The 24,605-nt window shown below is 45.3% G+C and overlaps 2 protein-coding genes across 4 annotated transcripts in view; one reads left to right on the top strand and one right to left on the bottom strand.

Moving 5' to 3' along the window:
• Positions 1-19,479, bottom strand: part of qrsl1 (glutaminyl-tRNA amidotransferase subunit QRSL1) — a 44,976-nt gene extending 25,497 nt beyond the window's left edge. The window contains exons 1-3 of one of the 3 annotated variants that reach the window (XM_055635000.1): positions 19,343-19,479; positions 12,413-12,572; positions 5,492-5,590 (exon numbers count right to left, since the gene is read on the bottom strand). In XM_055635000.1, coding sequence (XP_055490975.1) covers positions 5,492-5,590; positions 12,413-12,572; positions 19,343-19,366 — 283 coding nt within the window. In that variant the 5' untranslated portion in view covers positions 19,367-19,479. Of the gene's footprint in view, positions 1-5,491; positions 5,591-12,412; positions 12,573-19,302 lie in introns of all 3 variants that reach the window. The other 2 variants (XM_055635001.1, XM_055635002.1) reach the window with 2 other exon arrangements.
• Positions 19,480-19,645: 166 nt separating this feature from the next.
• Positions 19,646-24,605, top strand: part of rtn4ip1 (reticulon 4 interacting protein 1) — a 48,807-nt gene continuing 43,847 nt past the window's right edge. Inside the window, exon 1 of the mRNA XM_055635003.1 lies at positions 19,646-20,451. Coding sequence (XP_055490978.1) covers positions 20,190-20,451 — 262 coding nt within the window. The 5' untranslated portion in view covers positions 19,646-20,189. The remainder of the gene's footprint in view (positions 20,452-24,605) is intronic.

The raw sequence follows: 24,605 nt of genomic DNA on the forward strand, positions 1-24,605 counted from the left end.
AGATGCTAAGAGCTCTCTTATATCTGCATTAAGGTGGCAATTAAACACATCTGAGCAATTACAAATGCATGTGAAGCCATGTGTCCCAAACATTATGGTGCCCTGAAATGGGGGGACTATGTATAAACACAGTTGTCATTTCTACATGGTGAAATCAAAATGTATAAAAAAATCCTTTAATAAAATCTGACAATGTGCACTTTAACCACGTGATTTTTTTCTATTACAAATCTCAAATTGTGTAGATCAGATACAATTGAATAAATGACGGGTCTTTGTCCCAAACATTATGGAGGGCGCTGTGAATCACTTCCAGCAGACAAGCATAAAATGTCTGTTTGAAAGTTATCATGCGCTTTCAATTTTTGTCTACAGTACTTTTAAACATGCTGCTTAATTTGAGCTTTCTTTCGATTATCTTATAAAAACTGAGTCAAATTAGCAAAATCCCGCAGGGGAACATTATGGATATAATATTTCAAAGTTAGTATTTCAAATATTGTGAAAATATTTTATATTCTATACTCCAAGGAAAAATGGCTACACAATGATTGAGATAATGAGGATTTATTTATTGCAGTATGCATTGACTCCATTTACACCTCACGCTGCCTCGGCAAGACCACCAGCATAATCAAGGACGAGTCTCACCCCCGGTCACTCCCTCTTCTCACCCTTCCCATCAGGCAAGAGGTACAGAAAGGTGAAAACACGCACCTTCAGATTCAGGGACAGTTTCTTCCAGGCTGTTATCAGGCAACTGAATCATCCTTCCAACAACTAGATAGCAGTCCTGAGCTGCTATCTATCCCATTGGAGATCTTTGGACTTCAGACTTTACTGGACTTTATCTTGTACTACACATTATTCCCTTTATCCTGTATCTGTAAACTGTGGGTGGCTCGATTTTAATCAAGTATTATCTTTCAACTGGAAGGTACACAAAAAAGCTGGAGAAACTCAGCGGGTGCAGCAGCATCTATGGAGCGAAGGAAATAGGCAACGTTTCGGGCCGAAACCCTTCTTCAGACAGATTATCTTTCAACTGACTGATTAGCACGCAACAAATGCTTTTCACTGTATCTCATTCTATGTGACAATAAACCAAACTCAACTAGGCAGGGCACATTGTAGATTATATATTGGAAAGCTTCTCAGATCTTTGCCTGTGCATCAATTTAACCGAATATAGTTAATTATAGAAAAACAGCTTGAGTAAAAAAAAATCAACTAAAATAAAAAAAAGTTGTTTCTCTCATCTGCAGTACAACAAAAAAGGGAATGTCTTTAATTCTATCATCAGATCTCAATTAAGCTTCATCTCTGGTGGGTGACAGTGAAGTCCTGCACTATCTTCTGCGTCGTATTGTTCTATGTTCTATCCATGTGCCTATCTCAAAGCATCTTAAACACTATCATATCCGCGTGTTCCTGGTACCCACTACTATGTAAAAAACATGCCCTGCACTTCTCCTTTAAACTCTGCCTCTCTCACCTTGAAGCTGTGCCCTCTTGTCTTTGACATTTTCCACCCCGGGGGTAAATGGTTCCGACCGCCCACCCTATCTCTGTCTCTCATATTATATATACTTCTACCATGTCTCCCCCCAGCCTCCCATGTCCCAGACGTCAAGAAGAAAGTAAATATAGATGTTTTTATCATTCAAAGATGTGCGGGTTGGTGGACCCAATTGCAGCTGTTTTTCAGAATTTCTCTCAGATCTGTCGAGCTCACATCCCTTCTGTCACCGGGAACCTTGGTCTTCTGGTAGCTCCAGCCTTTAATTAGCTGCCAACACTTGCACAGATGTTGACACACCACATGCATTAACTCATGCCCAAGCACTTGACAGCACTGCTCATTAAAACGCTCCAAGATGGTGCAGTCTCCAAAATAGCATTCAGAAAGAACTGAACAATTTGGGAAATAGATTGAAATATTGCACTTGCAATTTCATGCTAAACACTGAAGATTCAAAAGATGTTTTAAACTTTGCACTTCACCATAAAGGTAACAAGCAACATTTAACAACAGTAGACACAAAAGGCTTTTTGAAGCTGGATTGACTCAGCGGGTCAGGCAGCATCTCTGGAGAAAAAGAATAGGTGACGATTCAAGTTGAGGCCCTTCTTCAGACTGAGAGTAAGGGAGAGGGAAACCTTGAACAACACATCTTTATGGTAGAAACAGAAGGTTGTGCTCAGTGTTTTATTATTAATTCTGGCAGCGTAAAGCAGCAGAGCTTTGCATGCACTTGCAGCAAGACTTTCAAGTGAACTGTCTGTCTTTGCACCCAAGGGCTCTCTCTGTTGACAGGATACCTCTATGAACACAAAAGATGTGGAGGAAGGGAGTATTTACAGTTTAGTTTAGAGATATAGTGCAGAAACTGGCCCTTCGACCCACTTGGTGCTCGCCGACCCGCAATCCCTGCATATTAACACTATCCTACGGATATTGGGAGAGTTTTTACATTTACCAATTTACCTACATACTTGTACGTCTTTGAAATGTGGGAGGAAACCAATGACCTCAGAGAAAACCCACGCATGTCACGGGGTGAACATGCTAACTTCGTACAGATAGCACCCGTAGTTGGTATCAAACCTGGGTCTCCGGCGCTGCAAGCGCTGTAAGACAGCAACTCTACCGCTGCGCCACCGTGCCGCCCCTAAAGAGGTGGAACTCTTGATTGTGTATAATAAATCTGTTTAACACCATGACCTTTTCCATCCCTCGATCAATTCACCTCACACTCCCCTCCTTCCTTCCATAGGCTAGGGTACTGTCTAATTCACCTCTATCCCAATGCGGTCATTGGACTTTGCCCATGGAACTGGTGCACTTTGTACTTGAGTTTAATTTTGTAAGTTTACTTTGGTTTAGAGATACAGTGTGGAAACAGGCCTTTCGGCCCACCGAGTCAGCAATGACCAGCAATCAGCCCGTACACTAGCACTATCCTGCATACTAGGGGCAGTTTACAGAAGCCGATTAACATCCAAACCCACAAGTCTTTGGGATATGGGAAGAAACCGCAGCACCCGGAGAAAACCCATGTGGTCACAGGAAGAATGTACAAACTCTGTACAGACAGGCACTCTGTAGTCAGGATCAAACCCAGGTCTCTGGTGCTATAAGACACAATTCTACCGTTGCGTCACTGCTGCATTCTCACCCCCCTTCTTTACTCTTTGTACACCCATGACTGTGCATTCAATTTTAAAAAGTTGTCATCTGCAACTTTGAAAATTGAATGCACAGTCGTGGGTGTACACCATAGTGGGCCGGCTTGGTTTGGGAACAGCTCCATCCAACACTGCAAGAAATTGCAGCGAATTGTGGATGCAATTCAGACCATCACACGAACCAACCTCCCTTCCATAACTCACGCTACCTCGGCAAGGCCAGCAGCATAATCAAGGAAGTGTCACACCCTGCCCATTCCCTCTTCTCCCCTCTCCCATCAGACAAAAGGTATAGAAGCATGAAAACGCACGCCTCCAGATTCAGGGACCACTTCTTCCCAGTTGTTATCAAGTAACTGAATCATCCATCCACAACTAGAGAGCAGTGCTGAACTGCTAACTACCTCATTGGTCACCCACAGACTATCTTTGATTGGACTCTTCTGCCTTTACCTTGCACCAAACGTTATTCCCTTATAATGTATCTGTACACTGTAAATGGCTCGATTGTAATCATGTATTGACTTTCCGCTGACTGGATAGCACGCAACAAAATCTTTTCACTGTACCTCAGTACACGTGACAATAAACTAAACTGATCTGAACCATGCCACCCTGAGACTTGATTGTATTCACTAATGGTATATTTGATCTGATTAGATAGCATGCAAAACAAAGCTTTTCTCTGTAACTCAGAAGATGTAACAAAAATAAACTTAGATCCGAGGCTCCTTAAAGACTGGGGTCACTATACTTTAATCAACCAACAGTTAAATAAAACATAAAAACAGGGAACTGCAGATGCTGGTTACTACACAAAATGTCATAAGGTGCTGGAGTTAAGCCCCTGTCCCACTGTACGAGGTAATTCAAGAGTTCTCCTGAGTTTTCCCCTGAATCGAACTCGGAGAATGTCCGTAGCGGGTCCATAGGAGTTTGTGGATGTCTCGTAGCAGCTCGTACGAGCAAAAAGTAACCATTTTTTTCATCACAGGTATTTTTTCACTCGTGGACATTTTTTACAGGGATGAAAAAACGTCACGAGTTTACAGGATGTCCCGAGTAACTTCCATGAGCCGCTACAAGACATCCACGCACTTCTACGGACCCGCTACGGACATCTCGAATCAGGGGAAAACTCGGGAGAACTCTTAAATTACCTTGTACAGTTGGACAGGGGCTTTACTCAGCAGGTTTTGTTGAGAAAGGCGAGTTACTCTGCATCCTTTTGTGACTAAATAAAACAATAATTAATCGTCAAAAAATCCTAAAAATCTAGAGATAGGAATGATGGAATTTATAGAGGCAAAAATGTAGGCTGCAGCATTTTCTGAATGAAATGTAATTTCTTGAGAGCAGACATTACTCAGTAGAACATTGATAAATCAAATGTAAAATTGTTGAGGCATGCAGTAATTCTCAAGAGTAGATGTTTGACAGAATATTCACCACACAGAATACATAAGTCATTGAAGGCATTACATAAATATTAAAATCGGTTAGGGCGGCACAGTGGCGCAGTTGCCTCACAGCACTAGAGACCTCGGCTGCTGCCTGTGTGGTGTATGTACGTTCTCCTAGTGACCATGTGTGTGGGCTTCCTCTGAGCGGTTTGTTTATAGGTTAATTGGTTGCTGTAAATTGTTGCGAGTGTGCTGTGAAAGTGGGATAACATAGAACTAGTCTGAATGATGGTCAGCATGAACTTGATGGGCCGAAGGGCCTATTTCCGCACATAAATACTAAGTACTAAAGTTAAATTATGCCATATTTTCCATCATTATTTATTTCAATTGGTTTGTTGCAAACAAGCACAAGGTGAGGATGATGCCAGGTCTTGAGAGGCTGAGCTGCAGGGAGAGGTTGAGTAGATGAGAACTATACTCTTTGGAGCGCAGGAGGACGAGGCGATCATTTAATGGTGTATACGATCATGGAGGGAATAGATAGGTTGAATATACAGAAATCTTTTACCCTGAGTGGGGGAGTCAAGAACCAGAGGACATAGTTTTAAGGTGAGAGGGCAAAAATGTAATAGGAATTTGAGGGGCAACCTTTTCCACACTGTTTAATGGGTATGTGGAACGAGCAGCCAGAGGAGGGAGTTGAGGCAGGCACCATAACAACATTTAATGGACATTTGGTCAAGAACATGGATGGGTAAGGTTTAAAGTGATATGGGTCAAACGCAGGCAGGTGGAACTAGTGTAAATGGGGCATCCTGGTCGGCATAGGCAAGTTGGGCCCAAGGGCCTGTTTCCACGCTGTATGACTATGACTATGATTTCCAAGATGCCTTTACCTTTTAACATTTTTGATGCACACGTGGTCTCAATACCAGCAGTGCTGAAGTTATCTTTAACAGCAACTGGAACTCCATCCAATGCACCCAAAGGACTTCCTAGGTATTAAGAAATAATGTTAATACGATCACACACAGATTATCTGTTCAAAAATTTTTATTAATTAGAATTAAGGATTATGAAACATTAAATTGGAAGAACTACGGCACAGGAACAGGCCCTTCGGCCCACAATGTCTGTGCTGAACATGATGTCAAGACAAACTCTACCTGGCTGCACATAATCCGTTTCCCTCCCTTCCCTGCATATCCATATGTCTATCAAACGTCTTTAAACAATCATCCCTGTTCCGCCTGCAATTGGTCCAAAACGCTGCAGCGAGACTTCTGATGGGCACCCGAAAAAGACCGCATCACCCTGATTTTGGCCTCTCTCCACTGGCTCCTAGTGCGGTTCCGAATCAATTTCAAGCTCTTTTTTGTTTACAAAGCCCTAAAGGGCTGGCTCCCACCTACATCAAAAATCTGCTTTCCCACCATACCGCTTCCAGGGCCCTCAGATTGGCCAATTTGGTGTTTACTGACCATCCCGCGGTCTAGGCATAAGATCAGGGGCGGCTTTTGCGGTTGCAGCACCTAGACTATGGAACAGCATCCCTCTTCCCATCAGAACTGCCTCTTCCATCAACTCTTTTCAGTCTTAAAAATTATTTCTACTCTCAAGCCTTTCTTGAGGTCCTCTGAGGCAGCGCTGTATGTATTTATGTATGTATTGTTGATCTATGTACCACTGTTTGTAGCAAGTTAGTACCTGCACTAATGTAAAGCATTTTGTAGCAATGTTACAAAATTTTGAGATTTTAAAAATCAAGTCTGCAATTTATCCCATCAGATAAAGCATAACAATAAGTTTAATTTGACACCAAATTCTCTTTCATATCTCAAGTATTAAAAAAGTATGGAAATTAGCATCTTGTTCCCTATTGATTTTCAATGGACATTACAAAAAAGCTGTGATCTTGGATAGTCAACAGGCCATTTCTTAAGGAAAGATAACATTTTTAAATAGCCTAAGTGTCCAAAGATTATTCACAAATAATTCACAATATAACATGATTTTTATATCTAATTTACATTAATTTATAGGCCAAATGGAAGGAATTTAGTGTTCAATTGCTGTAAATAAATGCCCATTTAAATCGGCTTTCCAGTGGGTTTCTGTGAACGCGCTGGTTTAGAATGTTGACAGCGCGCTAGATTAGTGCCCTCAAATGCCGAGAAAAATACTGCGGGATATAAAAAGCCCAAAATAAACTATTCGCTATAGATAACTTTAATTACAGGGTTATATATATGCCCCATTTAATGTAAAAATAAGGTACATACCTTTAATTGTTTGCTCTATAAAACCCTGGGGCTGCGAGAGGTCGCGGAATAAAACAGTAATTTTAAGACTATTATAACTATATTATCGAGGCCTATAAAACTAATAATACCTTTTGCGACCGGGTCTTGCAGCGATTTTTCGTTAATGATTTACTAGGCTGAACATGTGCGATTAGTACAGCCTAGTAAAAATCGCGTTTTAAACCCGCCCCCTCCAAACAGCGCCAAAATCGCCGACATGGCTGAGGGCAGATTCCCAATGGCGATTCAGGTAGGTTTTGTAACCTACCTACATTTTGGTCAAGAGAGTTGTTTTTAAATGTGCTATAGAAATAAAAGACTTGACTTGACTTGACTAGTGTCTGCCTCCACCACAACCCTGGACAGCACATTCCAGGCGCCCACCATTCTCGGTATAAAAAAAAACTTGCCTCGCACATCTACTTTATCCCTCTCTGCTGCCTCAAAGCGGTAGAGACCCGGGATCAATCCTGACCTTGCGTGTTGTTTTTTCCGGGTGCTCTGGTTCCCTCCCACATCCCAAAGACATGTGGGAATGTGAGTTAATTGCCCCTAGTGTGTAGGGGGTGGATGAGAAGGTGGGATAACATAGGAGGTGACTGAGGATCTAGTGGGAGGGAGGAACTGAAGGGAATCCACATTAGTCAGAAGATGGTATTAGGTAAACTGTTGGAACTAAATGCACATAAATCCCCAGGGCCTGAGGGTCTGCATCCCAGAGTACTCAAGGAGATGGCCCTAGAAATCGTGATTCCATTGGTGATCATTTTCCAATGTTCTATAGACTGGATCATTTCCTGTGGACTGGAGCGTAGCTTTATGTAACCCCACTTTTTAAGAAAGAAGGGAGAGAGAAAGCAGGGAATTATAGACCAGTTAGCCTTACGTCGGTAGTGGGGAAGATGCTTGAGTCGATTATTAAAGATGAAATAACAGCGCATTTGGAAAGCATTGACAGGATCGACAAAGTCAGCATGGATTTATGATGGGGAATCATGCTTGACTAATATTTTCGAATTTTTTGAGGATGTAACAAGTAGAATGGATAAAGGAGAGCCAGTGGATGTGGTGTACTGTTTCTAGACTTTCAAAAAGCCTTTGACAAGGTCCCACATAAGAGATTAGTGTACAAAATTAGAGCACGTGGTATTGGGGGTAGGATGTTGACACGGATAGAGAACTGGTTGGCAGACAGGAAACAAAGAGTAGGAATTAATGGGTCCTTTTCAGAATGGCAGGCGGTGACTAGTTGGGTGCCGCAAGGATCAGTGCTGGGACCCGTTATTTACAATATATTTTAACGATTTAGACAAGGGAATTAAATGTAACATCTCCAAGTTTGCGGATGTCACAAAGCTGGGTGGCAGTATGAGCTACGAGGAGGATGCCATGAGGCTGCAGGGTGACTTGGGACAGGTTGGGTGAGTAGGCAGATGCAGTATAATGTGAATAAATGTGAGGTTATCCACTTTGGTGGCATGAACAAGAAGGCAGATTATTATCTGACTGGTAGACACAAAATGCTGGAGTAACTCAGCGGGTCAGGCAGCATCTCTGGAGAGAAGGAAAGGGTGACGTTTTGGGTCGAGACCCTCCTTCAGACTGATGTCAGGGGAGGGGGCGTGACAAAGATAGAATGTAGTTGGAGGCAGTAAGACTAGTGGGAGAACTGGGAAGGGGAGGGGATGGAGAGAAAGCAAGGGCTAACTGAAGTTAGAGAAGTCAATGTTCATACCGATGGGGTGTAAACTATTATCTGAATGGTGTCAGATTGGGAAAAGGAGCGATGCAACGAGACCTGGGTATCCTTGTACTTCATCACTGAAAGTAAGCATGCAGGTACAGCAGGCAGTGAAAAAAGCAAATGGCATGTTGGCCCTCATAGCGAGAGGATGTGAGTAAAGGAGCAAGGAGGTCCTACTGCAGTTGGACAGGGCCCTGGTGAGGCCATACCTGGAGTATTGTGTTCAGTTTTGGTCTCCTAATTTGAGGAAAGACATTCTTGCTATTGAGAGAGTTCACCAGGTTAATTCCCGGGATGGCGAGACTGACATATAATGAAAGAACGGGTCGACTGGGCTTGTATTCACTGGAATTTAGAAGGATGAGAGAGGATCTTATAGAAACATTTAAAATTCTTAAGGGATTGGACAGGGTACATGCTGGAAAAATGTTCCCGATGTTGGGTGAGTCCAGGGGTCACAGTTTAAGAATAAGGGGTGGGCCATTTAGGACTGAGACGAGGAAAAACTTTTTCAGCCAGAGAGTTGTGAATCTGTGGAATTTTCTGCTACAGAAGGCAGTGGAGGGTTCACGAGAGAGTTAGATTTAGACTATGGGCTAACAGAATCAAGGGATATGGGGGAAAAAGCAGGTACAGGGTACTGATTTTGGATGATCAGGCCGATCATAGGCTCGAAGGGCCTAATGGCCTACCCCTGCACCTATTTTCTATGTTTCTAACAAGTGTGAACAGGTGATCAATGGTCGGCATGGACTCAGTGAGCTGAAGGGCCTGTTTCCATGCCGTATCTCTGAACCAAACAAGACTGATGTTTCAAGTACAGCACTGTGAGTGCTGTATTGGCATAGGTTCCAGGCTTTGATGAGACTATCTGCTGGTTCAGAAGGATGTAAAATATCCTTATATAACCAGATAATTAAGTTGCAGTTGTTCCTTCTATTCTGGGCAAAAGTTCTTTCAGAACCAACACTACAACAAAACAGCGTGGAAACAGGCTCTTCGGCCCATGCCAACCGGCAATCACCCTGTACTCTAATACTATCCTACATGCTTGGGACAATTTATAAATTACAAAAGCCAATTAACCTACAAACCTGTATGTTTTTGTAGTTTGGGAGGAAACCAGAGCACCTGGAATAAACCCACGCGATCACAGGGAGAACGTACTAACTCCGTACAGACAGCACCCATAATTAGGATCCAACCCGGGTCTCTGGCATTGTAAGCCAGCAACCCTACCGCTGCACCACTGTGTCGACTTGGAAAAAGTAATTAATTGGAGTGATCTTTTTCTTTATATAAAAGTTGTAACACAAATGAAAAATTTTCACCCTAACATTTGTGTACTTAGAAACATAGAAAATAGGTGCAGGAGGAGGCCATTCGACCCTTCGAGCCAGCACCGCCATTCATTGTGATCATGGTTGATCGTCCCCTATCAATAACCCGTGCCTGCCTTCTCCCCATATCCCTTGACTACACTAGCCCCTAGAGCTCTATCTAACTCTCTCTTAAATCCATCCAGTGACTTGGCCTCCACTGCCTAATTACGGCGGCAGGCGCGGGCACACCGCGACGCCCTGTGTCTCCCTTTCAAGGGAGATGCTAAAAATGCATTTCGTTGTCTCTGTACTGTACACTGACAATGACAATAAATTGAATCATTTCATCATTTTTTCATTTTTTCACTGCCCTCTGTGGCAGGGAATTCCATAAATTCACAACTCTCTGGGTGAAAAAGTTTATTCTAAGACTGTGGCCCCTGATTCTGAACTCGTCCAACATTGGGAACATTTTTCCTGCATCTAGCTTGTCCAGTCCTTTTATAATTTTATATGTTTCTATAAGATACCCCCTCATCCTTGTAACCTTCAGTGAATGCAAGCCTAGTCTTTTCAATCTTTCCTCACATGACAGTCCCGTGATTGATCCCTGTAACTTCATTTGTAATTGTAAGTGCGTGTAAAATTAATTGATTGATTGAAAGATACAGCATGAAAACAGGCCCTTCAGCCCGCCCCGACCGTATATTACCTGTTCACATGAGGTCTATGTTATTCCAATTTCACAATCACTGCCTCCACATTAGGAGAATTTACAGAGGCCACTTAACCTACAAATCGACATGTCTTTGGGATGTGGGAAGAAACCCCAAGCATCTGAAGGAAACCCATGCAGTCACAGGGAGAATGTGGAAACTTCATAGGCCAGGATCGATCCTGGTTTCCTGGTAGTGTCTATCAGCTGCGCTACTGTGCCGATGATCAAAAACTCAATCGCTGCTAAACAACCCGATCAGAAAAAGAGGGACAAATATCTAACTCAGTATGTTAAGCAAAACTAATACAGGTGCACAACCTTTTATCCGAAAGCCTTGGGACCAGACACTTGTCGGATTTCGGACATTTTCGGATTTCAGAATGGAAGATTTTTAGCGTAGATTAGGTAGGTAGCGCGGGCGGCTTGAAAAGTCTGGAGCAGCTGCCTCCTCCCCGGAGACCGGGAAAATCATTGCATAAATGTTAGTCAGTTAGTTTGGAGGGATTTTATGTGGTGGTGGTGGTGTAGGGGTGAAGGGGGAAACTTTAATTCTTAGTCCCCTACCTACCTGGTCAGCGACTCCCAACCTCGCGGAGCTGGGTCCTCTGTCCAGCCGCGGGCGGCGCCGGTTGTAGCTCCGACCCCGGCAACTCTACCCCTGGCTGCGAGGCGCTCCAAATCCAGCGCGGCCCGCGGCCGGACGTCCCAGCTCCGAGAACGTCGGGAGTCGGCGACATCGCAGCGCTGGGATACCAGCGGGGAGCGAGCAATGCCCTTACCGGGTCGCCGTGCGGCAAGCTCCGGAGCGCTGTGGCCGCCTTCTTCCAACATTCGCGGAGCGTCGCTGGATTTGGAGCCGCGGAGCTGGGGGCTCCGTCCGGCCGCGGGCGGCGCCGGTTGGAGCTCCGACCCCGGCAACTCTACCCCTGGCTGCGCGGCTCCAAATCCAGCGACGCTCCGCGATGTTGTGTGTCGGCGGCCACAGCGCTCCGGAGCTTGCCGCACGGCGATCCGGTAAGGCATTGCTCGCTCCCCGCTGGTATCCCAGCGCTGCGATGTCGCCGACTCCCGCCATTCGCGGAGCTGGGGCGTCCGGCCGCGGGCCGTGCTGGATTTGGAGCGCCTCGCAGCCAGGGGTAGAGTTGCCGGGGTCGGAGCTACAACCGGCGCCACCCGCTGCCCCACCGGCCACAGCGCTGCGGAGCTTACTGCATGGCGACCCGGTAAGGCATTGACCGCTCCCCGCCTCTCCGACCAGGTAGGGGACTAAGAATTAAAGTTTACCCCTTCACCCCCCTTCACATAAAAGCCCTCCGAACTAACTGACTAACATTTAAGCAATGATTTACAGATGTTTAAGCGTCTCCCGGTCTCCAGGGAGGAGGCAGCCGCTACAGTAGTACAGACCTGGGTTGACCGTGGGTCGTTTTGGGTCAGGTTTGGCGCCAAACGCGAGCTTTGGTGCGCAGACGACATCTGGAAAAAATGGCCGGTTTTCGGAGCTTTTCGGTTTCTGGAACACCGGATAAAAGGTTGTGCACCTGTAAACCATTTATCCTAACAGGTACACTGACAGAAAACAAAGATGAAAATCAAATTAAATCAGGTCAAACGGAAGCGAGGCTTGTTACAATTAGTACATTTAGAAAGAGTAAAATGTAGCATATTTAAAATGAATTAATTCATTTAAATTGTTAAACATTTTAACAACAGGTAAAGCTGGAAATCACCTTTTTGCAGTCTTTTCTCTGCATCTGCGGCCTGTTTCATGGCTTGATCCTCAGAGACGGTAATATACGCGTTCAAAACTTTTGTTTTCTTGATTAATGACAGACATCTTTGACATAGCTCTGTCGGACTAATTCGGCCTTGCCTTAATGCCTGGGACACCTAAAATTTGAATAAGAGTATATGTTTAGTTTTGCTTAGAAGCACAGTGTGGAAACAGGACCATGATCCCACTGAATGCACGCCGACCATCGATCGCCCATTCACACTAGTTCTATATTATCCCATTTTCTTATCGACTACACATTAGGGTCTTCATTTTTCGACAGAGGTCAATTAACTGACAAACCCGCACGACTTTCGGACATGGTAGGAAACTGGAGTACCCACAAGAAACCCACACGGTCACAAGGAGAAAGTGCATACTCCACGCAAAGCACCCGAGGTCAGGATCAAATCTGGGTCTCTGGTGATGTAGGCAACGGTTCTACCCGCTGCGCCACCATGTCGCCCATTGCTAAAATTAATCTTTTTCCTTAAAATAAGTTCTGACCCACGGATAGCACCTGAGGTTGAACCTGGTTCTCTCGCTCCACTCCCCCCTGACTCTCAGTCCAAAGAAGTGCCTCGACCCGAAACGCCACCTATACCTTCTCTCCAGATATGCTGTCTGACTAGCTTTTTGCGTCTATCTTCTGGTTCACTGTCGCCGCATGGCAGCTTCTCTACCAGCTGCATCACTGTGCCACCATACTGCGCCACTGTGACATCCTAACGGCGCCACTTTGCCACCGTGTTATTAGGCTGCATAAACTTTACTTAGTAACATGGGTAGGATTACTATTCAAAACATTTTCTTCTATCGAATGAAAGTTTGCTGCAATTCCCAACAAGCTTTTTTGTCCCATCCCCCAGCATTCTGTGCAATTTATCTTGCCTTAAACATCTACACGTCAGCAGTCTTGTTATGAATCTAAACTAGTTAGCAATGGGATAAATGCTTGAAACCAGTGATCTCCCTACAACATTGATTAGTAAGGGTGTCACGGGTTATGGGGAGAAGGCAGGAGAATGGGGTTAAGATAGATCAGCCATGATTGAATGGCGAAGTAGACTTGGTGGGCCGAATGGCCTAATTCTCTGCTTCTATCACGTGAACAAAATTTATGATCATCAGCTCAGGTTTTCCGATGTTAGGAGTCACGACTTCGAGCTCCAAATTGTTTATTGAAAGCAGTTTATTTCAATAGCAGCAAATTTTGAGTATCAATGGATTGTAATAAATTGTTAGCATCTCTAATTTTGATGTGGACAGTTTATTTCTTTAATAAAAAGGAAAATGTTCTTCAGTTTAGAAGCATTCATTTATTTAAAAAAACTGAACATTCTGTATCATTCAAAAGAATAAAGAAAGCGAAATGGACCATACTTCTCTCATTAACCAGAGAACATCCAGTGGTTTGTTAATTTTGTTACATTCAAATCCTACATTCAAATCTGTTACACGCCAAACATCTAATTGCTAATAATCTGATGTACTCAGTGCCGATGCTTTCACTACGATATGAAGGAGAAAATTCAAAGATTTCCAACTATCTAAGTTAAAAAAAATCACCATCGCATACAATTACCATTACATACAAGTTCATATGTCATAGCAGCAGAATTAAGCCATTCGGCCCATTGAGTCTATTCTGCCATTCAAACATGGCTGATCAATCTTTCCTTCACAACCCTATTTTTCCTGCTTTCTCCCCGTAACCTTTAAAGGGCCTGTCCCACTTTCACGACCTTTTTTACCCGTGGACATTTTTCATTAGGCTAGAAAAACGCCCCGACCTACTTGATGCCACGAGGACCCACGACTAGCATCATGACCTACCTACGACCTCGTGACGACCATGCTGCGAGTATGAGTCAAGGGAAAACCCGGCAGAGGTCGTGAATTATGGTCGTGAAAGTGGGACAGGCCCTTAACACTCTTACTAATCAAGAACCTGTCAATTTTCGCTTAAAAACACTCAATGATTCAGCCTTCACAGTCGCCTGTGCCTTGAATTCCACAGATTTACCACCCTCTGACAAAAGAAATTCCTCCTTTCTAAAGGTATGTCCTTTTATTCCAAGTTCTGATTTTTCAGCTAGGGGAAACATTTGAGCATCATGCCTATTGGTCACTTATTGGTTCTTATGTGTCAATAAAGTTGTAGCTTTTTATTGTGAGCTTCAGTGAGTATGGGCCCCCCCCTTATTCAATCAATCTCCCTTGAACTTTGCTCCCCTCTCCTTAAAGCCAAGCCGAGGATCCAAGATGATCATCACCCTCTGACAAAATTAATTCTTCCTCATCGCCTTTCTAAAGGTACGTCTTTTTATTCTGAAGTTGTGGCCTCTGGTTATAGACTGTCCCACTGGTGGAAACATCCTCTCCACATTCACTCTATCTAGGCCTTTCATTATTTAATGTTTCAATTGGGTCTCCCCTCATCCTTCTAAACTCCAGCGAGTACAGGCCCAGTCACTTCAAACTCTCATCATATGTTAATCCATGCATTCCTGGGATCATTCTTGTAAACCTCCTCTGGACCCTCTCCAATGCCAACACATCCTTCTTCAGATACGGGGCACAAACTGCTCACGATTCTCCAACTATTGTTCAGATTCAGGTTCGGTGTTGGGATGAGGTTTAAGGTCAGTGTTCTGTTGGGACAAGATTCAGGGTCAATGTCGGTGTTGGGACAAGTTATGGGTTGAAGGTCAGTGTTGGGACATGGTTCAGGTTGAAACATCACCCATTCCTTCTCTCCAGATATGCTGCCTGTCCCGCCGAGTTACTCCAGCATTTTGTGTCTATCTTCAGGATGCGGGTCTGTTGCGGCTCGTTGTTGAGACACGATTCAGGGTCGGTGTCTTGGTTGGGACAAAGTTCACGTTCTACGTTGGGATGAGGATTAGGATTAGAGTTGGGGCTGGGACAAGGTTCAGTGTCGGTGTTGGGACAAGGTTCGGTTTGATGGTCTGTGTTGGAATACGATACGACAGCACCTTATTGATCCTGGTAGGGAAATTGATCTGCCAACAGTCATAATACTGTCATAAACGTAAAATACATGAAATTAAAGTGACAAGTGGAAAGGAATGGGGATGTGCAAAGATTGGGGGTGGGGGGGGGGGGTGGGGAAGAGGGAAGTCAGTCCAAGGTATTTGTACTCCCTGGCAAAATGCACATACACACCATTGATGGAGACAGGGTACAGGGGTGTTTCTCTCCTCCTAAAGTCCACCATTATTAACTCCTTAGTCGTGTCGGTGTTGAGCTGCAGGTTATTCAGCCCACACCACTCAACAAAGTCGTTGACTACACCTCTGTATTCAGCTTCCCTCCCCTCACTGATGCAGCCCACAATTGCAGTCATCTGCAGGTGGCAGGAGTCCGAGTAATATGTGAAGTCCGAGGTGTAGATGGTAGAGGGAAGGGAGAGATAACCATTCTCAGTAGGGCCCCTGTGTTGCTCATCACCATATCTGAGACATAGTTCTGTAGCCTGACATATTGTGGTTGGCCAGTCAGGTAGTTGGTGAACCAGAACCCCAATGGAGAATGAGGATTAGGGTCAGTATTCGGACAAGGGTCAGTGACAGGGTTCAGGGCTGGGATGAGATTAAGGGGCGGTGTTGTTATTTGATGAGGTTAAGGGTCAGTGTTGATATTGGGAGGTTCAGGGTCAGTGTTGGGATCTGCTTCAGGGTCGGGATCTTCGCGATGTTTGCTGCCGCCGCCGCCCTGCGATCTCCACTTTCCCCTCGACCTCCATGGCCCCTGGACAGCTCTGAAGAGATCCCCAGCTCCCCGGAGATGCTGAGGAACACCTCCCCTCGATCCGCCTAAACCTACTTATCTCCTGGTTGCGAAACACTTTTTGTCCATTGTCAGAGTGAGGCCCAGCGCAAATTGGAGGAACAGCACCTCATATTGGGCAGCTCACACCCTAAAGGTATGAATACAGGTGCACAACCTTTTATCCGACAGCCTTGGGACCAGACACTTTTCGTAATTTGGAATTTGTCGGTCTTCGGAATGGAAATTTTTTAGCGTAGATTTTAATGGCTGGCTCGGTGGTAGAGTTCCCGGCTCATATCCGCAAGGTCGCGAGTTTGCACCTTGATCCCAGCAGTTCCTCGGTCGTGAGTTTGAGTCTTCAATGTAGTTTTTCTTGCAGAATAAATGTCTGTATGAAATGCAGTGTGTTGAATGTATTCCTGAATTTGTAAATGTGACCGCAGCATTGAATCACCTCCCGCACTCATGTCACCGTAGCGGGGCTACATGCCCTAAGGCGGCCTAAGGCGACATTTTCACACTCTTATATCCATGTACAGCAGAGGCGCCAAACGTGAGCTTTGGTGTGCAGACGACATCCTGGAAAAAAAGGCCGGTTTCTTCCAGGTAGGCGATATACCCTCCCACGCAATATACCCTCCACTTCTCTTTTTATGAAGGGGATTTAGTTCCCCTTTCCTCCAGGACCGACCGGAGGTTCCGCTGTCACCTCTGCGGGCCACCCTCGGTGAACGCTCACTCAACTTTGTCTTGGGATTCCTACTCTCCCACGCAATGTACCCTCACCTTCTCTTTTATGAATGGGGATTTAGTTCCCCTTTCGTCGAGGACCGACCGGAGGTTCCGCTGTCACCTCTGCGGGCCGCCCTCGGTGAACGTCCTGTCTCCCTGTCCCTGGGATAGCAGGGGGCGAACAAACAGTACAATACCCCCCACCCCCTCCCCCCCCACCCCCAACTCCAGAGGAATCCGCTCTCCGATGGGCCGCTACGGCGACAAGTGGCAGTTCGCCCACAGCCCGAGCTGCGCGCTATTTACCCCAAGAACAAGATGCACCTTGCGCACCATCAGTGTATTGCCCCTCTGGAGTTGGAGCGGGGCTGGGCTGGAGTTGCTGATCTGGGATCTCCGTGCTTGCAGGGGGCCTGGGGGTCGGTGTCCCGATGAGGGTGCACAGCTCGGGCTGTGGGCGAACTGCCACTTGTCGCCGTAGCGGCCCATCGTGAAGCGGCTTCTGGTGGTCCCGATGTCCTCCCGCTAGTTTGCAGTTTTCCTCTGGAGTAAAACGGGCCTGGGCTGCTGCTGGCTGTGGGTCTCTGGGATCTCCGTGCTTGCAGTGGGCCTGGGGGTCGGTGTCCCGTTGGTCCTGACGTCTCCGGTGACTGGCATTGCCGACGTGAAGACAGTGCAAAGCCCCCACGAATTGCAATGGGCGGGGGAGTTAGGGGAGGGAAGGGGTGTGTACATGGCCGGGAAGCAGAGGGTGTAGTTGGGGTGTGAAACTGAAGGGAGCGACAATCTGCTGCTGCCTGCCTGGTCACACTGAGTTAAAAAGTTCCCACGCAAGACTCACGATACACTGTGTATCATGAGTCTACCGTGGGAACTTTTTAACTCAGCGGGCAGACAGCAGCATATTGTCAATTATTAACCCTACCGCGCAATATACCCTCACCTTCTCTTTTATGAATGGGGATTTAGTTCCCCTTTCTTCGAGGACCGACCGGAGGTTCCGCTGTCACCTCTGCAGGCCGTCCTCAGTGAACGTTTTCAAGGACTTTTTTTCAAGGACTGAAAAAATGTCCGCTATTCGGAGGTTTTCGCTATTTGGATCTTCGGATAAAAGGTTGTGCACCTGTATTGATTTTGAAAACTTTAAGTAGCCCTTGCTTTTTCACTGAGAGAGTTGTGAATCTGTGGAATTCTCTGCTGCAGAAGACAGTAAAGAGTGTTTTATTTTTATCATGTCCCAGATAGAATAATGAAATTCGTACTTGCTGCAGAACAGAATATATAAACATGAACACTGTAAACACACTCACTTGTACATATATATATATATACTCAAAAATCAAGCAGTAGTAGTGTATAGTGCCAATAGTAGTGGAGGCCAATTCACTGGATGTTTTCGAGAAAGTTAGATTTAGCTCTTAGGGCTAACGGAATCAAGGGATATGGGGAGAAAGCAGGAACGGGGTACTGATTTTGGATGATCGGCCATGATCATATTGAATGGCGGTGCTGGCCCGAAGGGCCGAATGGCCTACAACTGCACCTATTTTCGATGTTTCTATGATTTCTCTCTCTCGCCAAACCCTCCCCCTTCCCAGTTCTCCAACCAGTCTTACTGTTTCCGACTACATTTTATCTCTGTACCGCCCACTCCCCTGACATCAGTCTGAAGAAGGGTCTCGACCCGAAACGTCACCCATTCCTTCTCATAGAAACAGAAAAATAGGTGGTGAGCAATTCGGCACTTCGGGCCAGCTGATCATCAGTACCCTCCATGCCATCCAAGGACCCAGTCTTTCCAGATGGGGCAGAGGTTCACTTGCACCTCCTCCAACCTCATCTACTGTATCCGCTGTTCCAGGTGTCAACTTCTCTACATCGGCGAAACCAAGCGCAGGCTCGGCGATCGTTTCGCTGAACACCTCCGCTCAGTCCGTCTTAACCTACCTGATCTCCCGGTGGCTCAGCACTTCAACTCCCCCTCCCATTCCCAATCTGTCCTGGGCCTCCTCCATGGCCAGAGTGAGGCCCACTGCAAATTGGAGGAGCAACACCTCATATTTCGCTTGGGTAGTTTACACCCCAGTGGTATGAACATTGACTTCTCTAACTTCAGATAGCCCTTGCTTTCTTTCTCTCTCTCTCACCATCCCCTTCCCCGTTCTCCCACTGGTCTTACTGTCTCCGACTTACATGTCCAGCCCACTCCCCTGACAGTGACATCAGTCTGAAGAAGGATCTCAACCCGAAACGTTACCCATTCCTTCTCTCCATAGATGCTGCCTGTCCCGCTGAGTTACTCCGGCATTTTGTGTCTACCTGCAACATGATGCTGCCTGTCCCGCTGTGTTACCCTCACCTCCCTCACGGTCCGGCCCCTCATGTTGATGTTGATGTTGACGGCGGCCGCGACTTCCCGCCGTCACCAACCGCCGTCTCCAACCGCCCGCGCTCCAACCGCCGTCCCCAACCGTCACCCCATGGGCGCCGCCATCTTGGTGCGGGGCGCCGGTCACCCGCCAGCGACGCGGCCGCTGATTGGCCACTGCTGCCGGGGAGCGGCGCTGATTGGACGGCGGTTCGGGGGTCAGGGAGGTGAAGGGGGCGCGGGGAAGGTCACGAAGGACAGAGCGGCTTCAGGGAACAGCCCCAACATCTCCTCTGCTCTTACAACCTGTCCCTTTCTGCGAATAACATTGCATTTACGGGCCCAAATCTTGCCTGGGCAGATTCCAGACCAGACCAGACCAGACCAGACCAGGGAAGATTCAGACCAGGCAAGGATATTTGCAAGTGGCACAAGTCAGGGAACAGCCTCACATCTCCTCTGCTCTTACAACCCGTCTCTTTCTGCATCTGACATATCAGTTACTGGTCCAAATCTTGCAGGTGGTGGATTCAGAGCAGGCAAGGATATTTGCAAGTGGCAGCCTCACATCTCTGCTCTTACAACCCGTCTATTTCTGCACCTGACGTATCATTTACTGGTCCAAATCTTGCAGGGGGTGGATTTAGACAAGGCAAGGATATTTGTAAGTGGCACAAGTTATCAATGCTCAATGAAACATGATTAGTGACAGCAGACTTATTAGTTTTTATGAGCTTATAAATTGCAGCAGACAGCACTCGCTGAGTTACTCCAGCCTTTTGTGTCTATCTTCGGTGTAAATCAGTTCCTTCCGACACATTACCCAGCACTCCTTACAATGTTGTTCCCGGTCAGTAGTGGCCTTTTAGGTAAAACTATGGGGTTTGGAGTAAATTTATTTGCAAAGGGCTTCTCTAGGCACATTTCTACCTCTTTGTGCAAGCAGACAGTAATGCCAGCTTGGGTGATAGATAAATATGGGAACAACAGTATGCTGCGGTTTACAAAGGATTCTCTCTTTCCTATTATACACTACCCCAATGAAGTTATAATTAAAGTTCACGCTTGCAGCTTAAATCCTATTGACATTTCCATGAGAAGTAAGTTCACGTTTTTATGGGAGTTTGAAAAATGTTCTTCATTTAAAATGTTAATATTATGTATTTAATAACTCCACACATTACTGATGTATCTATTGTTGTGCATTTGGATGTGGGGAATTTTTATAGAATTTTTTGTGGGGTGTATGTCTGCTTTTATATTCTATATATTTGTTCGGCCCGAAACGTTGCCTATTTCCTTCGCTCCATAGATTCTGCTGCACCCGCTGAGTTTCTCCAGCATTTTTGTGTACCTTCGATTTTCCAGCATCTGCAGTTCCTTCTTAAAAACATGTTATATATATATCTGTTGTTTCATAATGGTTTAATGGTGCATTTATTGTTTTTTGCACAGTGAAATTATTTTCTTACAGACAGTACAGTACCGTGTAGGAAAGAACAGCCACTAGGAGCTCTGTAGGAAGGAACTACAGTACAGTACTGCTGTATCTAAGCACATCCTCGATTAGCAAATGTACAGAAATAGTCTACTGAGGCTGCATGCACGAGGCCAATTTTAAAGTCCAGTCCGCGCTCTAGTCCTTATAAGCAGTGCCCAAACCAGGGAAGCCCCAGGCTGCTGCGGGCCTCTGTTCATCGCCTTCCTTGGACGCCACGCCTGTCTCCTTGCTCTTCCACTTTTGTGCCTCGGGGGCGCCTCCCATAGCGACTTTGAGGGCGTGGTCGGCTAGACCCCGGTTCCCTCTCCTATCGGCCTTGCTCTTTATCCGTCGTCGTCACTGCTTCGTTCCCCTGGTCTCCAAGGGAGGAGCAGAGGTAGGCTCGCTGGTCTCCCCCCTGTAGACCCCTTCTGCCAGGTCCTCCGACCGGTGGCCGGCTCACTCCCTGCAAACACGCAACACGTTAAGTGCTTCTGACACAACTCTCAGTAAACACCATCCATTTTGCTCAACTGATCATGCATTATTAGAATGGGAGGTGGGACACATTTTTGGAGCAGTAGCTCAAGTGGTATTAGATTGCGCGGAATAGATCATTTGGCACACAGTATCGTAAGTACTAGGAGCAGAATTAGGCCATTTGGCCCATCAAGTCTACTCCGCCATTCAATCATGGCTGATCTATCTCTCCCTCCCAACTCCATTCTCCTGCATTCTCCCCATAACCCCTGACATCCATGTCCGTGCCTAACATGATACCAAGTTAAACTAATCTCCTCTGCCTGCACATGATCAATATCCCTCTATTCCCTGCATGTGGGCCTCCATTCATCGCCTTCCTTGCCTGTCCACTTGTGTGCCTTGGGGGCGCCTCCCACAGCGACTTGAGGATGTGACAAGTAAAATGGATGAAGGAGAGCCAGTGGATGTAGTGTATCTGGACTTTCAGAAAGCCTTTGATAAGGTCCCACACGGGAGATTAGTGGGCAAAATTAGAGGACATGGTGTTGGGGGTAGGGTATTGACATGGATAGAGAATTGGTTGGTAGACAGGAAACAGAATAGGAATAAACAGGTCCCTGTCAGAATGGCAAGCAGTGGTGAGTGGCGTGCCGCAAGGCTTGGTGCTGGGGCTGCAACTATTTACAATATATATTGATGATTTGGATGATGGGATTACAAGTAACACTAGCCAATTTGCAGATGACAGAAAGCTGGGTGGCAGTGTGAACTATAAAGAGGATGCTAGGAGGTTGCAGGGTGACTTGGACAGGTTGAGTGAGTGGGCGGATGCATGGCAGATGCAGTATTATGTAGATAAATGTGAGGTTATCCACTTTGGTGGCAAGAACAAGGAGGCAGATTATTATCTCAATGGTGTCAGATTAGGAAAAAGGGAAGTGCAATGAGACCTCGAACATCAGTCACTGAAAGTAAACATGCAGGTACAGCAGGCAGTGAAGAAAGTTAATGGCAAGCTGTCCTCCATAACTAGAGGATTTAAGTATCGGAGTAAAGAGGTCCTTCTGCAGCTGTGTTGGGCCCTGGTGAGACCATAGCTGGAATATTGTGTGCAGTTTTGGTCTCCTAATTTGAGGAAGGACATCCATGCTTTTGAGGCAATGCAGCGTAGATTCACGAGGAGAGACCTGGAAACCGTCCTCGTTCCAGAATAAAATATAAAGTGCTGGAGGAACTCAGCGGGCCAGGCAGCATCTGTGGATGGAAAGAGGGGCAGGGTAGTGAGAGAAAGGGGATAAAATGATCTTCCGTATTCCTCTCGCCCTGCCCATATCCCTCCGATGTGTTCCATCTATCTCTATCTCACTCTCACTCAATCACTCTCTCTTGCTTTATATTTCACTCCTCGTCACTCCTTATCTGACACTCTTTTGCCACCTTCTCATCTCTAGCCTTTGTCCACCCACCCTCACCTATATCCACCTATCTCTTGCCAAGTTCCTACTGCCCCCACTTCTCTTCCAGCTTTCTACCCCCCCCCTCATCTCAATCAGTCTGAGCAAGAATGCTGAAACCAAAACATCACATATACTTACCCTCCACAAATGCTGCCTGTCTCGCTGAGTTCTTCTTTGTGTTCTAGCAGTTCTGAACTAATATCTGCCTCACTGGAAACCCTCGGACGACCTTTGATTGGACTTTACCGACTTTATCTTGTACTAAACATTATTCACGTTATTCCCTACATCATGTATCTGTACACTGTGGACGGCTCGATTATAATCATGCATTGTCTTTCTGCTGACTGGTTAGCACGCAACAAAAGCTTTTCACTCTATCTTGGTACACGTGACAATAAACTAAACTCAAACTCATAAAGTGATTATGGGGAGAAAAGACGCGAATTAAGGCCAGGCTATGACTTCATTGAATAACACACACCATGGGTTAAATGATCATGAAATTGGTGAAAACTGGAGATTAATTTCATTTCCTGTAGAATAACTTCTGTAATTAGAAGAAAAAAGGAACTGTAGATGCTGGTTTACAAAAAAAATAGGCCCAAATAACTCAGCAGGTCAATGTTACTGTTGAATCTGCTTTCGCCGGCTTTTCAGAGTGGAATCCAGATCACAATTACCTTCATTAAAAAGACGGCTAGAGACTGATTTCTCTGGTTATTGACCTGGTTGCTGTGTCCATAATATTAGTAGTTTTGAACATTGCCATCAAAACTCAAATCCCATGAAAGTGATCTTTACCTACCATTAAAGTAGGTAGACAGAGCGGTGAAGAAGGCTTTTGACACAAAGTGCTGGTCACCCAGCATGTCAGGCAGCAGCTCTGGAGAACATGGATAGGTGATGTTTTGGGTCGGGACCCTTCTTCAGATTGATTGAAGACTACTTGTAGGCAGATGTGCAGTTTAAATTGGCATCATTTATTTTTATTTTATTTATTCCGAACAAGTAAAGACATTAAAGACATTAATAGTAACAAAATCGAAATTATCAAACAATTGGACATTACAATCAATGATAAGACCCTTCAATCGCACAGTTTTGGAACAAGATAATTTGCATTTACAAGCAGTGAAAAGAACAAAAAGCAAATTTCCAATGTCCAACTCTGTGTCTGTACAAGCTCGAAAAGGAGTGAGAAGAAGAATAACTTATTAAATCTCACCCCTTTTCCCCAACACTTCTACCATATTTAAAAATCAATTAATTAATAATAATAATACTACCCCAGGCAATTTCCCATAATACCTACAGACATATATATACATACAACTATTATACACATACAAACTTCATATATGAAGTAACCAAACATAAGTAAACTATTGTAAAGCAATAGATAAACATTAACCCCCACTTGTCAACCATCCCCTCCACCCCTTGAAAATTATTTTTTTATATATTATTTTAAAATGATTCCTGTTTGTACATTGCTTTAATTCCTCGTTCAATTTGTTCCACACTCCTACTCCACAAACCAAAATACAAAAGGTTTTTCTAGTCATACGGACTCTTTGTTTCTTAAAATTAAATATTCCTCTTAAATTGTAACCCCCCCCACACGCTCGTTAAATAATATTTGAATGTTTCCAGGTAAATTTTTATTTTTGGCCCTAGACATTATCTGAGCTGTTTTGAATGTAACCAAATCTTCTAATTTTAATAATTTTGACTCTAAAAATAATGGATTTGTATGCCCCAGATACTTGGCATTATGTATAATACGAATTGCTCTTTCCAGAAAATCAGTTTGGACGTTTGAATCAAATTA

This window comes from Leucoraja erinacea, chromosome 5 (assembly GCF_028641065.1).
Source record: "Leucoraja erinacea ecotype New England chromosome 5, Leri_hhj_1, whole genome shotgun sequence".
Classification (NCBI taxonomy): domain Eukaryota; kingdom Metazoa; phylum Chordata; class Chondrichthyes; order Rajiformes; family Rajidae; genus Leucoraja; species Leucoraja erinaceus.